This window comes from Suncus etruscus, chromosome 4 (genome assembly GCF_024139225.1).
Source record: "Suncus etruscus isolate mSunEtr1 chromosome 4, mSunEtr1.pri.cur, whole genome shotgun sequence".
Lineage (NCBI taxonomy): Eukaryota > Metazoa > Chordata > Mammalia > Eulipotyphla > Soricidae > Suncus > Suncus etruscus.
The window spans coordinates 57,275,525-57,292,849 of record NC_064851.1 but is presented as its reverse complement, the minus strand read 5'-3'; the positions used below and the strand labels follow the sequence as shown (position 1 = coordinate 57,292,849).

Here is a 17,325-nt window from a genome sequence, read left to right as displayed (position 1 = left end):
GAAAAGGCGGAGCCAGAGGAGTGTGCTGCCTGCATCATATAGCCAATGAATACCACCACAACACGTAGAAAAACCCACAATACAAGTGTGACAATGGGGAAACAATGCAGGCCAGCATCAGACATAGAGAATGAAGAGGACAATTCTGATGACCAGATAATGACCAACCAACTAATCAACTTCTCACATAAGGACTTTAGACTAGCAATATGGAAGATGCTCAATGAACTCAAAGAAACCATGGATCGAATTGAACAGAACACTAATAAGAACCAAGAAAATATGAAGACAGAAATCACAAAACTCCAAACTGAAATAACATGTCAACTAACAGGCCTGAAAAAGTCAGTAAACGAAGTGAATGACAAAATGGATAAGCTCTGGGACAGGGTATCAGAAGCTGAGAATAGACTTGGTGCTGTGGAAGATGAGATACATAACAATTCCATACAGCAGGAGAGATTGGACAAAAAACTTAAAGCAAATGAACAGACAATAGAAAAATTAGTCAAAGAATGGGAACAGATGAAAATAGAAGTCTATGATAAGCTCAACAGAAACAATTTAAGAATCATTGGAGTCCCAGAGACCCAGGAAGAAAATTTCCAGGAAGAATCAACGGTCAAGAACATCATTAAAGAGAAACTTCCAGGGGGCCGGGCGGTGGCGCTAGAGGTAAGGTGCCTGCCTTGCCTGCACTAGCCTTGGATGGACCGCGGTTCAATCCCCGGTGTCCCATATGGTCCCCCAAGCCAGGAGTGACTTCTGAGCGCATAGCCAGGAGTAACCCCTGAGCGTACCGGGTGTGGCCCAAAAACAAAAAAACAAAAAAAAAAAAAAAAAGAGAGAGAAACTTCCAGAGCTAAAGAATATATGTGATCAAATCCTGCATGCTCGAAGAGTACCAACCAAAAGAGACCCCAGAAAAAACAGCCCAAGACACATCCTAGTCACAATGACGAATCTCACAGATAGAAACAGAATTCTGAAAACAGCAAGATCAAAAGGGGAAATTACGTTCAAGCAAGCATCCTTGAGATTTACAGCAGACCTGTCACCAGAAACACTCAATGCCAGAAAGCAGTGGTGGAATATTGTGACAAGACTGAATGGAATGAATGTTTCACCTAGAATACTGTACCCAGCAAAACTCACTTTTCAGTTTGACGGAAGAATACATGGTTTCACAGACAAAAAACAGCTCAGAAACTTTACAGACTCAAAACCAGTCTTAAAAGAAAAACTGAAAGACCTAATTTAAGACAAGACTAACCAAAAGACACACCAAATTTCGATATAAAGATGGCATTAAATCCCAGGACAATTCTTTCTCTCAACGTCAATGGACTAAATGCACCAGTTAAGAGACACAGAGTGGCTAAATGGATCAAAAAACTCAATCCAACCTTCTGCTGCCTACAAGAAATGCACCTGAATAGTCAGAACAAACATAGACTCAAAATAAAAGGCTGGAGAAAAATTATCCAAGCAAACAACACCCATAAAAAAGCTGGAGTGGCCATACTAATATCAGATAATGCAAACTTTATACTCAGGAAGGTTGTAAGGGACAAAGATGGATATTTTATATGAATCAAGGGGTATGTAGAGCAGGAAGAAATAACTCTTTTAAACATATATGCACCAAATGAGGAGCCAGCAAAATATTTAATACAACTGTTGAGAAATCTGAAAAATAATATCAATAAAAACACAATAATTGTGGGGGACCTCAACACGGCTTTGTCAACACTGGATAGGTCAACCAGACTGAAACCCAACAAGAATATACTAGACCTGAGGAGAGAAATGGAAGAAAGAGGCCTAGTGGATATATATAGGACACTCCATCCCCAGAAACCTGGATACACATTCTTCTCCAATGTACATGGGACATTCTCCAGGATAGACTACATGCTGGCACATAAAACATACCTCCATAATATCAAGAGAATAGAAATTTTGCAGACTACCTTCGCTGACCACAAGGCTCTGAAATTATTTGTGAATACCAAAGGGACTCAGAGAAAAACTTTAACACCTGGAAGTTAAACAGCCTCATACTCAATAACCAGTGGGTCCGAGATAAAATCAAGGAGGAAATCAAAAGGTTCCTGGAAACAAATGACAATACAGACACAAACTATCAGAACTATGGGACACAGCAAAAGCAGTACTGAGAGGAAAATTTATAGCTTTGCAAGCACACATCAGGAAGGAAGAAGGAGCTTACCAGAGTAGCTTAATGACACAGCTAATAGAACTAGAAAGTGCTCAACAAAAGGACCCAAAAATAGGAAGACAGAAGGAAATAAAAAAAAACTGAGAGCAGAAATCAACGAAGTGGAAACCCAAAAAACAATCTGAAAGAACAACGAAAGCAAAAGTTGGTTCTTTGAAAAAATAAACAAGATTGATAAACCACTGGCAAACCTAACAAAGAAAGAGAGAGAGAGAGAAAATTGATAACTCGTATTAGGAATGAAAAAGGAGAGATCACTACTGATATGACAGAGATTCAAAGGGTAATCAGAAACTACTTTGAGAAACTCTATGCCACTAAAAATGAGAACCTGGAAGAAATGGATAAATTCTTGGACTCTTATAATCTTCCACAGTCGAAGGTAGAGGATGTAGCATATCGAAACACCCCCATCACCATTAATGAAATTAAAACGGTAATCAAATGTCTGCCGAAAAACAAAAGCCCAGGCCCAGATGGATTTACTAATGAATTTTTTCAAACTTTCTAAGAGGAACTACTACCAATCCTGGCAAGACTCTTTCATGAAATTGAAAAAACGGAAACACTTCCAAATAGCTTTTATGAAGCCAACATCACCTTGATACTTAAACCAGACAGAGATGCTACAAAAAAAGATAATTACAGACCAATATCGCTGATGAATGCAGATGCAAAGATCCTCAACAAAATCCTGGCAAATAGGATTCAATGCCTCATTAAGAAGATCATCCACTATGATCAAGTAGGTTTCATCCCAGGAATGCAAGAATGGTTTAACATCCGTAAATCTATCAACATAATACACAATATCAATAACAAGAAAAATAAAAACCACATGACCATATTAATAGATGCAGAGAAAGCATTTGATAAGGTCCAACTCCCATTCTTGATCAAAACTCTCAGCAAGATGGGAATGGAGGGAACCTTTCTCAATATAGTTAAGGCCATCTACCACAAGCCAGTGGCAAATATTATCCTCAATGGAGAAAAACTAAAAGCCTTCCCTCTAAATTCTGGCACAAAACAAGGTTGTCCTCTCTCACCACTCCTATTCAACATAGCACTGGAAGCACTTGCTATAGCGATTAGGCAAGAAAAAGATATCAAGGGAATCCAGATAGGAAAGGAAGAAGTTAAGCTCTCACTGTTTGCAGATGACATGATACTCTACTTAGAAAACCTAAAGACTCTACCAAAAAGCTTCTAGAAACAATAGACTCATATAGCAAGGTGGCAGGCTACAAAATTAACACACAAAAATCAATGGCCTTTCTATACACCAATAGTAATAAGGAAGAAATGGACATTAAGAAAACAACCCCATTCACAATAGTGCCACACAAACTCAAATATCTTGGAATCAACTTGACTGAAAATGTGAAGGAAATACAAAGAATACTACAACACTCTGCTGCAAGAAATAAGAGAGGACACACGGAAATGGAAACACATACCCTGCTCATGGATTGGCAGGATTAACATCATCAAAATGGCAATACTCCCCAAGGCATTATACAGATTTAATGCTATCCCTCTAAAGATACCCATGACATTCTTCAAAGAAGTGGATCAGACACTTTTGAAATTCGTTTGGAACAATAAACACCCTCGAATAGCTAAAGCAATCATTGGGAAAAAGAATATGGAAGGAATTACTTTCCCCAACTTTAAACTGTACTACAAAGCAATAGTTATCAAAACAGCATGGTATTGGAATAAGGACAGGCCCTCAGATCAGTGGAATAGGCTTGAATACTCAGAAAATGTTCCCCAGACATACAATCACCTAATTTTTGATAAAAGAGCAGGAAATCCTAAATGGAGCAGGGAAAGCCTCTTCAACAAGTGGTGTTGGCACAACTGCATAGCCACTTGCAAAAAATTGAACTTAGATCCCCAGCTAACATCATGTACAAAGGTAAAATCCAAATGGATTAAAGACCTCGATATCAGACCCAAAACCATAAAATATATAGAACAACACATAGGCAAAACACTCCAGGACATTACAGGCATATTCAAAGAGGAAACTGCACTCTCCAAGCAATTGAAAGCAGAGATTAACAGATGGGAATCTATTAAGCTGAGAAGCTTCTGCACCTCAAAGGAAAAGTGCCCAGGATACAAGAGCCACCCACTGAGTGGGAGAAACTGTTTACCCAATACCCATCAGATAAGGGGCTAATCTCCAAAATATACAAGTCACTGACAGAACTTTACAAGAAAAAAACATCTAATCCCATCAAAAAATGGGGATAAGAAATGAACAGACACTTTGACAAAGAAGAAATACAAATGGCCAAAAGACACTTGAAGAAATGCTCCACATCACTAATCATCAGGGAGATGCAAATCAAAACAACAATGAGATACCACCTCACACCACAGAGAATGGCACACATCACAAAGAATGAGAATAAACAGTGTTGGTGGGGATGTGGAGAGAAAGGAACTGTTATCCACTGCTGGTGGGAATGCCGTCTATTTCAACCTTTATGGAAAGCGATATGGAGATTCCTCCAAAAACTGGAAATGGAGCTCCCATATGATCCAGCTATACCACTCCTAGGAATATACCCTAGGAACACAAAAATACAATACAAAAACCCCTTCCTTACACCTATATTCATTGCAGCACTATTTACCATAGCTGGAAACTACCCAGATGCCCTTCAACAGATGAATGGCCTAAGAAACTGTGGTACATATACACAATGGAATATTATGCAGCTGTCAGGAGAGATGAAGTCATGAAATTTTCTATATATGGATGTACACGAAATCTATTATGCTGAGTGAAATAAGTCAGAGAGAGAGAGAAAAATGCAGAATGGTCTCACTCATCTATGGATTTTAAGAAAAATGAAAGACATTCTTGCAATAATAAATTTCAGACACAAAAGAGAAAAGAGCTGGAAATTCAAGCTCACCTCAGGAAGCTCACCACAACGAGTTATGAGTTTAGTTAGAGAAATAACTACATTTTGAACTGTCCTAATATTGAAAATGTATGAGGGAAATGGAGAACCTGTTTAGAGTACAGGCAGGGGTTGGGTGGGGACGAGGGAGATTTGGGACATTGGTGATGAGAATGTTGCACTGGTGATGGGTGGTGTTCTTTAAATGACTGAAACCCAAACACAATCATGTATGTAATCAAGGTGTTCAAATAATAAAAAAAAAAGAGTATACGTATAATTGTTTGGATTTACTGGGTGTGCGTATGTGATTATTGTTGAATTATATTCCAGTTTCCTAAAATAGTTATTATCATTCTGATTTTATAGATTATGTTATAATGAGATTTAAATTCAAACTGAGAAATTAGATTTCCAGACTTACACAGCTAATAAGTGATGAAGTAAACATGATTGCTCTTATTCATCAAATTTGTTTGCTTGTTTGTTTGTTTGTTTTGGTAAATGTATTTTCTTTCAAGATTGTAGACTGGAAGATTCAGACTTATTCTTTATTTCTTTGGTGGTGTTGTAAATTAAACCCAGGACCTGGGCTGGAACAGGGGCACTGCAGATAGAGCATTTGCCTTGCACAAGGCAGAGATCCCAGGTTTGATTCCTGCAATCGCATATGATCCCTTGAACCTTCTGGAGTGATTTATGTGTGTAGAGTCAGGAGTAACCCTTGAGTACTTCTGGGTTTACCCCTCCACCCAAAGTAAGGGCTCTCCCACTGAGAAACATCCCTCACCCTTGACTTATGGTTTTTGTTTGGTTTTGGTTTTGGGTTTTGGGTCATACCCAGCAGTGCTCAGGGGTTACTCCTGGCTCTATGCTCAGAAATCACTCCTGGCAGGCTCAGGGGATCATATGGGATGCTGGGATTTGAACCACCGACCTTCTGCATGCAAGGCAAATGCCTTTCCTCCATGCTATCTCTCCGGCCCCTGACTTATGGGTTTTTAAGTATTAGAACTTGTGTTTTGAGGGGACAAAGAGAAAGCACAGTGGTAGGGAATATGCCTTGCATGCAGATGGATGGTGGTTCCAATCCCGGCATCCCATATAGTCCCCTGAACCTGCCAGGGTCAATTTCTGAGAGCAGAGCCTGGAGTGACTGGAGCACTGCTGGGTGTGACCCCTCCCCCCAAAAAAGAAGAACTTGTATCTTGAATTGCTGATTTCAAGAACTAAGAATGCTAAGTATTAATTCCTCAGAGGTATAGACAAGATTCTGAGTTGATCTTTATGCTCCTTCAAAGGAAAAATTTTAGTTACTTAGTATCTACAAAGTACACGGGCCAGAGCAATAGTAGAGCCTTACACCTGGCCAGTTCAGGTTCAATTTCCAGCATCCCATATGGTCCCCTGAGCGATGCCAGGAATATTTCCTGGGTCAGAGTCAGGAATAATCCCTGAGCACGGCTGGGTGTGGCCCCCAAACCATATATCTTCTATAAATATATATGCAGTATAGTGGGTAGGGTCCTGCTTTGCTTATCGCCGACCAGGAGTTTTATCCTTGGTACTCAGTAGTGGTCATCCATAGCCCAACTAGGAGTGAGCTCAGAGCTCAAAGCCAGAATTAAACACTGAGTGTTGCTGGGTGACCTACACTTTTTTATTCTAAATTCATTTTCTTGTTATTAGGAGTAGAATTGGGTTTATATCACATATAAAAGCATGACCAAAGTTTTAATATATCTTGCTAACTCTTGTTCCCAAAACTCTATGTATTTTTCTTGGTAGCAATTTTGTCAGCACTGAGTATTGTCTAAAAAGATTTTTGCTGATTTGATAAATGTTTAAATGGTATTTCAAATTTAATTTATGGGGCTACTCTTTTCTTTTTAAACTTAACAAAACTTTTTTTTTTAAACTTAACAAAACTTTATCCTGTCCCCTACAAGCTTCATACTGACTGACCAGGACTGTCTCTTAGAGAAGATGACCACACCCAAATCACAAATGAGATTATAGAGGGAGAAGATATAGGGAATCTATAGCTTCTGATGATCTTTGATTAGCTGTTTTCTAGGGTACCTTTCCACTGCCCTCTAATATTCTTTCCAGATTGGCTACCTATAGGGCCAGGCATCTTGGGGCGGTGTTAATAAAAACAGACTTTTTAAAGAAAGCCTAACATATGGCTTACAACATGTGATTCTTTCAGAATGGCATCCCTCCTTATTCAGAACCCTAGAGAAGTCTGACATGTGGGCTTCACAAAATGGCACCCTTCCTTGTTCAGAACTTAGAACTATCCCTCCTCTTTTTATGAAGCTGAGTCAAATCCTTGACTCTTCTTGCGGTTCCTCATTCCTATCCCTGCTTATGGGCACATACTGGGACCTTAGCACAGCATCTTACCTTCACCTAGGCATGCCTGAATAAAGTGGGTAAAGAAATTAATTTCATAAGGATCTACTAAAGCATAACAAAAATAAATAGGGGCCTAGTCAAAGCGATTACCTGGGGTGATACAGGGAGGTAGAATCTTTCTTTTCCTAGAAACTTGCCTCTACCTGCTGCAGCATCCCCTAATTCAGTGGTTGGCAACCCACAGATTTCTGTGTGAATACTTGTATGCAGAATATTCTCAATAAAAACTTATTGAAACTAAAAACAGTGTACCATCCTGTGTATTTTCAGTTTTAAACATGTGGCTCTCTAAATAAATTTCAATCGTGGTTTTGGCGAGATTTGGCTCAATTGAGAAAAAGATTGCTCACCATTGTCCTAGATGACCCCTGATCTGTTCTTCTTGAGCCATACACATTCACCTTGTTTCAACAACTTTAAGTCCAAATTCCTCCTGTTTCGCAGGGCCACTTTTAAGGAGTCCAGAGAGTGATCTAGATATATGCTGGCAATTTCTCTTGATGTCTGATGCTAGTCCCTCTTCTACTCCATACTTGATGGTGGGGCTTACACTGGCACCTTAAGGCAGTGTTGAACTGCTGGCTCCCTCCTTTTTATTTGCCTTAACTGATGCTTCCCTACTAAGAATCTAGTCTGGGCATAATATCTAAAAGGCCCTACTGAAATTTAGGCCAGGCATCTCTGGTTCATAGCACTCCCAATACTTTGCCTTAGACCTCCAGCCTTAGCTTCAGTGTCTGGCTCCCTTTGTAATTTGAGAATGTGCTGCCAGGTGGCCTCTCTGACACATTCCTATACCCTGCAGAGAAAGTCTGCCTCTTCTCCACATTTCCCCCACATTGCAGGGGACTCCATTTTGAACAAGCAGAAAATGACAATGCTCTGTGGGCAACTTCCCTATCTCAGGACCTGAACCCCCATGGATTGGTACCCACTTCTTTTTTTTCTTTTTTTTGGGGGGGGGGGGTGGTCATACCAAGCAGTGCTTAGGAACTACTCCTGGCTCTGCACTCAGAAATTGCTCCTGGCAGGCTCAGGGACCATATGGGATGCTGGGATTCGAACCACCATCATTCTGTATGCAAGGCAAATGGCCTACCTCCATGCTATCTCTCCGCCTCCAGGTACCCACTTCTTTTTTAACACTTATATCTCAGTAGCGGGAGATAAACCCAAACAAATCACATAAGTCAAAGTTTAGGGGAGGAATTCTTGGGTAACTGTTTGACCCACAACCCTCCAGCCACAGTCTGGGTAAGAGGGTGTTCATTCTTGTTGGTCATCCCACAGTCACCACCATCAGCAGGAGCACTAGGGTATCTGTGTTCTGTTCTGGTCCTGGGAGATAATTCAGCTAGATCTGCAGGGACTCCTCATTCAGACGGTGACTCTCCACATGAAGAGAAAGGAGGTTCCTGCATCTTCTTCAATCCTGCAACTTAAACAGCTGTTGGGTGGAGAGAACAACATAGAAGTCAGTAGCCCACAGAGACGGGCTGTGAGGGTCACTGCCATTCCCGCTCTTGGTTCAAGGGAAAGGCCTCCCACTCTTGGTGCTTATTCTTTTACCTTAACATTACCAAGGGAAGACATAATCTTTGCTCCTTCTTTTCTTACACCTCCCATTCTTTTTAAATTTTAATATCTGTTTTCTTCATTCCACTCGTCTCTACCTTGAGGGTAGATCAATGGCCTTAACTAGTTGAGTTCCCGGAACCCTTTTTGCCCTTATTCTTCTGGAGGCTTTCCTGCTGACTTTTCTGTTTCAAATCTTCCTTATAGATTTCACCACCTTCGAAGCCATTAAAGGGGAGTATGGGTGATTGTCCATCTTCTGTAACTTCTTCGGGGTGACAAAGGACTGTAGACCCTACTTATAAGAAGGGGTGAAATCTCATGCTACCTTAGTTCTTAATGAAGCAATTAACATTCGTTTGATTTTGCAGTTTCAACATCTGAAAAAGATCAGATCAATTAAATGGGAATATTACTGAGACAGATCAAGCCCAGGAGCAGTAAATGGTCCTCTCTATCTTTGGGAGGACAATGCAGTAGAAGATTTTCCCTCTGAGATGATGACACAGAAATTACGCAACAGAAAGCAAATCAATCTAGCATTATACCTGTTTCCTGGGTATCTTGGTCATCTGTGTGAGGTCATGCTGCCTGTCTTCTTTAGGATATGCTCCCTAGTGTTAAAGATGTTGCCTGGTGAGGCAACTTCTTCACACTAGGTTCAGTAACAGCAATTAAAACACAGCTCTAAATTACTTTTCTTACAGTCCTATTCAGTCTAAGTTCCTCTGGTAAAGTTCTAGCCAGACTAGTGATCGCATGTACAGCTTTCAGTTCCTATGACCAGTCTATTACAACCAGTAAGTACACTTTCATATGGGTTACCCTAGAGGAGTGAGCTTTAAGACTTCTAGAATGCATTTAATTCAATCAGCTACAGAAAATTAATTTTTCTTGCCACCTTCATATTGAACCTTGCCAGATGGCTAAATAAACCTGGCTTTTCCTTTGCATAAATTCAGAAAGACTAGAGAACTCTTTATTTGGGACACTGAATTATTGACAGAGAATTTCTGAGGATTGGTTAAGGACAGAGCAGGTGGTTTAACAATGCCGTACCTACTTGTCACTTAACCTCGACCCCTTCTGAATCTGTTTCCCTGAAACAGAGCTCTGAGGTCCCTTTAGCTGACTTTTTGTTTGCTTTGTTTTGTTTTGTTTTGTTTTGTTTTGGGGTCATACCCGGCAGCGGCGGTGGCACTCAGGGGTTACTCCTGGCTCTGTGCTCAGAAATCGCTCTTGGCAGTCCTGGGGACCATATGGGAGGGATGCTGGGATTCAAACTCCTGGTTCCGTTGAGTGCAAGGCAAGCATCCTACTGCTGGGCTATCTCTCCGTCCTCCCCCTAGATGACTTATAAGATTTCCTGTCTGCATGAGGAATATCCTCCATTACAGAGTGGAAAACTTCCTGCCTGCATTTATGCAAATCAAAATGCCATGTTTATTTATGCAATAAACATAATGCCACGAAGCATCAAAAATACTGAAGGTTCCAAGAAAGAAGAAAATGTAATATTTCTCAATTTACAAAATACACAGAACAAGCATTATGCATATAATTTTAAATCCCATTTGGAAAACCTTGACTTCCTGTAATTTCTAAAGGTCCAATTTTCTAAGAACACTGTACATGAGTTTAGAGTATCTAAGCTTCTTTTCCGTAGAATTCATTATACAAAAACATCAGATCATTTCTAGAGACATACCAATAATCTAGTTTGACTACAGTTTCTTTACTTAATACACATTCCTCAAACCTTCTGCACATCAAATTCATTCATTATCTTGTTGCATAAAACACTATCCTCCTCTTCCCCCAGGCACTCCAGCTTCCCAGGTTAGCAGCATAGAACCCAGTACAAGGCTCAACTTAAAACTGCCCAAAATCAATTTGGAACCAAATTGCTACATTCTTGTACCTCGCAGGACCAAATTGTCTTTTATAGTACTTATTAAAGAGTTTTAAACCAGTTCTAGAGATTTCCTACATTTAGATAGTCACAAGTATCATCACATTTACTAAGTTTAACATGAACCATTGAGATTTTTCACACTTAAAGCTATCTTAAAACCAACATTAAGTTGAAAAAATAGACATGAAACTTAATTACCTTTGAACAATACCATGCACTCATACAATTAACAATATTGTTTAAAAAGCTAACCACAGTATATTTATTCTACCCACTGCTTAGTGTCAGATGACATCCAGCTGTTAACAAAGGCATTCCCACATCTTCCTTCCTCTTCCCAATCTCTCTCCTTTGATATGCAAAACCCCAACTGGATCACCCTCATGGACTTTTTTCTGGGATTACAGACAATAATTTCACAAGGGGGAAAGGGACCAGGAAAAGTTTCCCTGCTCAGAAAATGAGCAAGTTCCAATCTTAGTCATGATAGGATCAATTGACAATGTTTTCAAAAGCACATATGCTAGCCTGCTTGGATTGTTTTTAAAATGGCCGTTTTTTCCTTTCTCAAGGCAGTTCTCCCCATTGGAAAGCAACTAGATTGTCTCCTGGAACCCTGCTCCTTGGAACTTCCTTCCATGATTTCTTGACTGCGCCTTCTCCCTCTCTCTATATACAAGCAGATAAACTCAATGGATCTTTCCCTGATGCTTCCCCCCACCCTCACCCCCAAACCTCATCTAAGCTAAGATTGATCAAAAAGACCAGACTTTCTCCAGGACAAATTTAAGTTCTGACAGCCATTTGAGAATTGTCTGGAGTTTACAATCCTTCCCTGCTGCTTCAAGGCCTGTCTCTAGGATAGCAATTAATACCAGACTTGCAAATCAAGCTATACAAGGATAGACCCTTGCAAGAATCACAGGCACACAACACAACACATAATTGTTGCTGAACTAAAACCAAATTCCACTAATAACAAGACGGGGTTGGCATTTTCCCTAGAATTTTTCTCCATATTCTGACGAGACAGGACAGTAGTTCAGAGAGAAAACAGAACAAAGGACACAGAGAGAGAGAGAGAGAGAGAGAGAGAGAGAGAGAGAGAGAGAGAGAGAGAGAGAGAGAGAGAGAGAGAGAGAGAGAGAGTAGAGAGAGAGAGAGAGAGAAAGAGAGAGAGAGACAGAGTGAGTGGAACCCCAGTGGGACTCAAATCCACATCAGTATTGCCCCCAACACAGAGACACGGAGTGACAAGGACCTTCAGTGTGATGCAATCCCATAAGGTCCCAGGGTGAGACTCTAACCTATGTATCACTCCTAGCAGCAATTAGTGCACCTCTGAGTGAGTGCTGACACACAAGACACTTAGTTGAATTCGAACCCACATGGGTGTTCCTCCAGTGGTGATGGTGATCATATCTGCCTTACCTGGTGGGAGGAGTGGGGTGTCCCTGCACAGCCTCTGATCCTAGAAGCAATATTGTATACAGTTTCTCCTTCTTATTCCCCTGAGTTCCATTCCCTTTAGGCAATCACCTACCTCAAGGGGGTCCTGGTGATGTCTGTGGGACCTAGGCAGTTTTGTTGGCGACTTAGTCATCATCTTTTTTTTTGGGGGGGGGCACACCCAGTGTCACTCAGGGGTTAGTCCTGGCTCTGCACTCAAAAATCGTTCCAGACTTGGGGGACCATATGGGATGCCTGGGATTGAACCCAGGTCTGTCCTGGGTCAGCCACATGCAAGGAAAACGCTGTGCTATCACTCCGGCCCAGTCATTGTCTTTTTTTTTTCACTGAATATTTCCTATAATACTTTGCTTTCCCTGGATTTTTCTTTTTACATATGTATGTAATAAATATATGTGTATATATATGTATAATCTTTATTTAAGCACCATGATTGCAAACAATATTGTAGTTGGGTTTCTGTCATAAACAGAACACCCCTCCTTCATCAGTGCAACATTCCCACCACCAGTGCCTTCCCCTCCTTCCCAACCCTTACCTGTATTTGAGACAGGCATTTTTCTTCTCTCATTCATTAACAGAGTCATGATAATTGTTAGTGTATTTATTTCCCTAACTACACTCACTACTTTTTGTGGTGAGCTTCATATTGTGAGCTGGTCCTTCTGCCCTCATTACTATTGTCTCTGGGAGTTGTTACAAGAATGTTTTTAATTTCTTAAAAATAGATGAGTGAGACTATTCTGTGTCTAGCTCTCTCCCTCTGACTTATTCCACTCAACATAATAGATTCCATATACAGCCACATATAGGAAAATATCATGACTTCATCTCTCCTGACAGCTGCATAATATTCCATTGTGTATATGTACCACAGTTTCTTCAGCCACATCTGTTGAAGGACATCTTGATTCCAGAGTCTGGCTGCAATGAATATAGGTGTGAGGAAGGGATTTATTTTTTATTTTTTTATTTTTTTGTGTGTTCCAAGCATATATCCCTAGGAATGGTATAGCTGGAACATCTGGGAGCTCAATTTCCAGTTTTTTGAGGATTCTCCATATTGTTTCTCATAAAGGCTGGACTAGATGACATTCCTACCACAGTGAATAAGAGATTATTTCTCTCAACATCCTTGCCAGCACTGATTGTTCTTGTTCTTTGTGATTTGTGCATGTCTCTGTGGTGTAACATGGTACTTCATTGCTTGATTTGCATCTCCCTGATAATTAAGTGATATGGAGCATTTTTTTCATGTGTCGTTTGGCCATTTGTATCTCTTCTTTGAGGAAGTGTCTGTTCATTTTTTTCCCCATCTTTTGATGGGGTTAGATGTTTTTTCTTGTTGCGTTCTTTTAGTACCTTGTATATTTTCTTTATTAGCTCCTTATTTGATGGGTATTGGATGAACAGTTTCTCCCATTCTGTGGGTGGCTTTTGTATCGTAGAAATTATTTCCTTTGAAGCACAGAAGCTTCTCAGCTTAATATATTCCCATCTGTTTGTCTCTACTTCCACTTTTTTGGAGAGTGCTGTTTCCTCCTTGAAGATGCCTGAGTTAGTCTCAATATCATGGAGTGTTTTACCTACGTGTTGTTCTATTTAATTTATGGTTTCAGGCCTGATGTCAAGGTATTTAATCCATTTGGATTTGACCTTTGTTCACGGTGTTAGATGGGAGTCTGAGTTCGCTTTTTTGCAAGTGACTAACCAGTTGTGCCAACACCACATGTTGAAGAGGTTTTCCTTGCTTCATTTTGGACTTGTCATCATCTTTTGATCCCAGATGAGCCCCAGATGTTAGGGTATGAAGTCAAAGGATTAGACTCCACAATTAGAGTAAAGCTTAACACAACTTTATTCTGTCAGCCACAAGCCTCATCCTGACCAACCAGTGCCATTTACCAGAGGAAAACTGGGACTACTCTTAGTTGGGCTCAAAGTCTCTGCCCTGCTAAGTGCTTTGTAGTTATACCTGGCTCATCTTTGTAGTTGCTCCTGGATGAGGAATTAAACCCTGCTGTATGAAAAGCTTACACTGCAGCTCATTGAGATTTATCTTTAATCACTTTGGTTGTCTATTTTATCAGGTCTATTTATAGTTAGTTTCAAGTCATAAATTTAATTCATTTTCATTTTCACCATTAGTTTTCTTTGGATGGGTTTTATTGAGGAATCTAGCCATGAGTTTAGTAATCATCTTTTGTCACGTTTGTTATTATTCTAGTGTATTCATTTTAAAATTATTTTTGCATATTTTAAACAATTGTGTATTTTATTTATTCTTATAAATATGCTCGTTCTGTTTTTTTTTTGGTTTTTGAGCCACACCTGGTGGCGCTAAGGGGTTACTCCTGGCTATGCACTCAGAAATCCCTCATAGCTTGGTGAACTGTATGGGATGCCAGGGGATCTAACTCCAGTCCGTCCTCAGTCACCCAGCTTGGAAGGCCAACATCCTACTGCTGTGTCATCGCTCTCCAGCCCCAATATGCTTGTTCTTTATCATCTCTTCTGCTTCCCCCTCAAAAAGAAAGAGAAAGCCAGTTGATTAATTATAATTCACCTATTAGAAACCAGCATTTATAAATCTGTTTTATTTTATTTTTTCATTTTATTTTATATTTATTTTTATTTTTTTGGTTTTTAGGCCACACCCAGTGACACTCAGGGATTACTTCTGGCTGTGCGCTCAGAAGTCACTCCTGGCTTAGTGGACCATATTGGACGCCGGGGGATCAAACCGAGGTTTGTCCTAGGCTAGCGCTCGCAAGGCAGACACCTTACCTCTAGCGCCCCCGCGCCGCCCAGGCTAGCGCTCGTAAGGCAGACAAACACCTTACCTCTAGCGCCCCCAAGCCGCTACAGCATTTATAAATCTCAAGACTCAAAAGAGTCCGTATCATTTATTATGAAATCAATTAACATAAAATTTAGAAAATTTTTGTTATATATTATAATGTTATCTTTTTTATGCCCCAGCAGTCTATCTTTTCTCCAGCTATAATAAATGATTATTTATATATGAAAATACAGATGAATTACTTATATATTAAAGTTAATTTTACTATACCTTCAGTATTTTTTTTATCATAATTAACTGTCTAATTTGCAACTTTATGATGAGTTTCCTTTCCCCCTTTAAATTATAGGGGGAAAAAGGTATCTTCTGGTGCTAATGTGAATTGTGGACTACTCATATGTAGAAAAAGAGAAATTGCACAGAATTTTATTACTAGGATCTGAAGTCTATAATAAGTATTCTTCAGGCATGTCCTAAATTTTCCTGGATAAAATAATCTGAGTTTATATGACTAAAAACTATTTTTATAACCATGGGGGAAAGAGAAAGAAATTCAGATTCTGATCAAGACTGTAAAGTAGATATATATTCTGACTCTTTCTGTTCATCTGAATTCGAATCTACGACGTCACAGTCATCTCTTCATTCATCCCCGATTAATTCATTTTCACCTGCAAGTATTAAGAGATATAGTACACGTAATCAAGTACTTCATTCCCAAGGTAAGCATTTAAGAGTCCAATGAACTTACAATGTTGAAGGAAAAGTTGTATGAATACAAATATTATTACTGTGAATATTATGTACTTGAAATTGGGTTGAATAACATTTTGAATAGAATGCATTTTTATAAATCTGTATAAATGTCTATGGTACATAAGTTATATTTTTTAATTTCAAGTCTACTATGCAAATGAAAAATCTCTAACTCTGACTTCTCATTTTGTTTTCTTGGGGGTTCTGAGGTAGTTTACATAAAAAAACCAGAAAGCATTTAAATTTTATTTCTATTTTTAAAAAGTAGCTACAGATATGAAGTGGTTTAAAAACATTCTTATAAATCTCAAATTACTCTTACTAGAAATGCATCCTAAAGAAGTTGGTTTTTTTTTTCTTTTTTTTTTTGGGTCACACCTGGCAGTGCTCAGGGATTACTCCTGGCTGCATGCTCAGAAATCGCTCCTGGCAGGCATGGGGGACCATATGGGATGCTGGAATTTGAACTAATGACCTTCTGCATGAAAGGCAAACGCCTTCCCTCCATGCTATCTCTCTGGCCCCCCTACAGAAGCTTAAATCTAAAAATGGAACTTGTAACTTGTAACTATTATGCTATTTCTATGGCACTGCTGTGTGGAAATTAAAGTATTAGAATTATTTTTATTATGTAAATATTATACATAGCACATGGGCATCTAATTAATATATATTTGACTAGATTATATTTAGTAACTTTCTTCTTCATAATAATTTCGTGGTCACGAAAGTCCAGTGTACTGAATAACAAGGTAGGTATAGTCTAAAAATACACCATAAAATAATAAGCCAAGAAAGTGAGCTCATTGTGTTATTTGCTAAATGGTTATAGAAATAGCATAGAATAGTTGTTTAGGCAGTGTGGTAAAATTGTGAGGTGGAAAGGAAAATGGCCCCTATCACAAATCTCTTCAAATCCTGTGCTAGTATATTGTCTCTTCCTTTAATGGAATAGATCAGTCACTGAAAAGATTTAAACAAAGTTATAATTAACTTTGCCTTTATAAATTTTTACTTTGAAAGTGCTATTTAAAAACTCTACAGGAACCCAAAATTTCAAAGGAATACAACAATTTGGTTCCCTTCTACCCCCCCCCCTTTGCTTCTTTTCTCCTGTTTCCTCCTTTCCCTTCACTTCTTTTTCTTCTCTTTATTCCCTTCTTAACCTTCCTGTCCCCTCCTCTTCTATTCTCCATTCCATTCTTCTCCTTTCCTCTCT

The 17,325-nt window shown here is 39.4% G+C and overlaps 1 protein-coding gene across 1 annotated transcript in view; it reads left to right on the top strand.

The window, feature by feature from the left end:
- Window positions 1-8,983: 8,983 nt before the first annotated feature.
- Window positions 8,984-17,325, top strand: part of LOC126007087 (lebercilin-like) — a 38,390-nt gene continuing 30,048 nt past the window's right edge. The window contains exons 1-2 of the mRNA XM_049772591.1: window positions 8,984-9,140; window positions 9,870-9,962. Coding sequence (XP_049628548.1) covers window positions 8,984-9,140; window positions 9,870-9,962 — 250 coding nt within the window. The remainder of the gene's footprint in view (window positions 9,141-9,869; window positions 9,963-17,325) is intronic.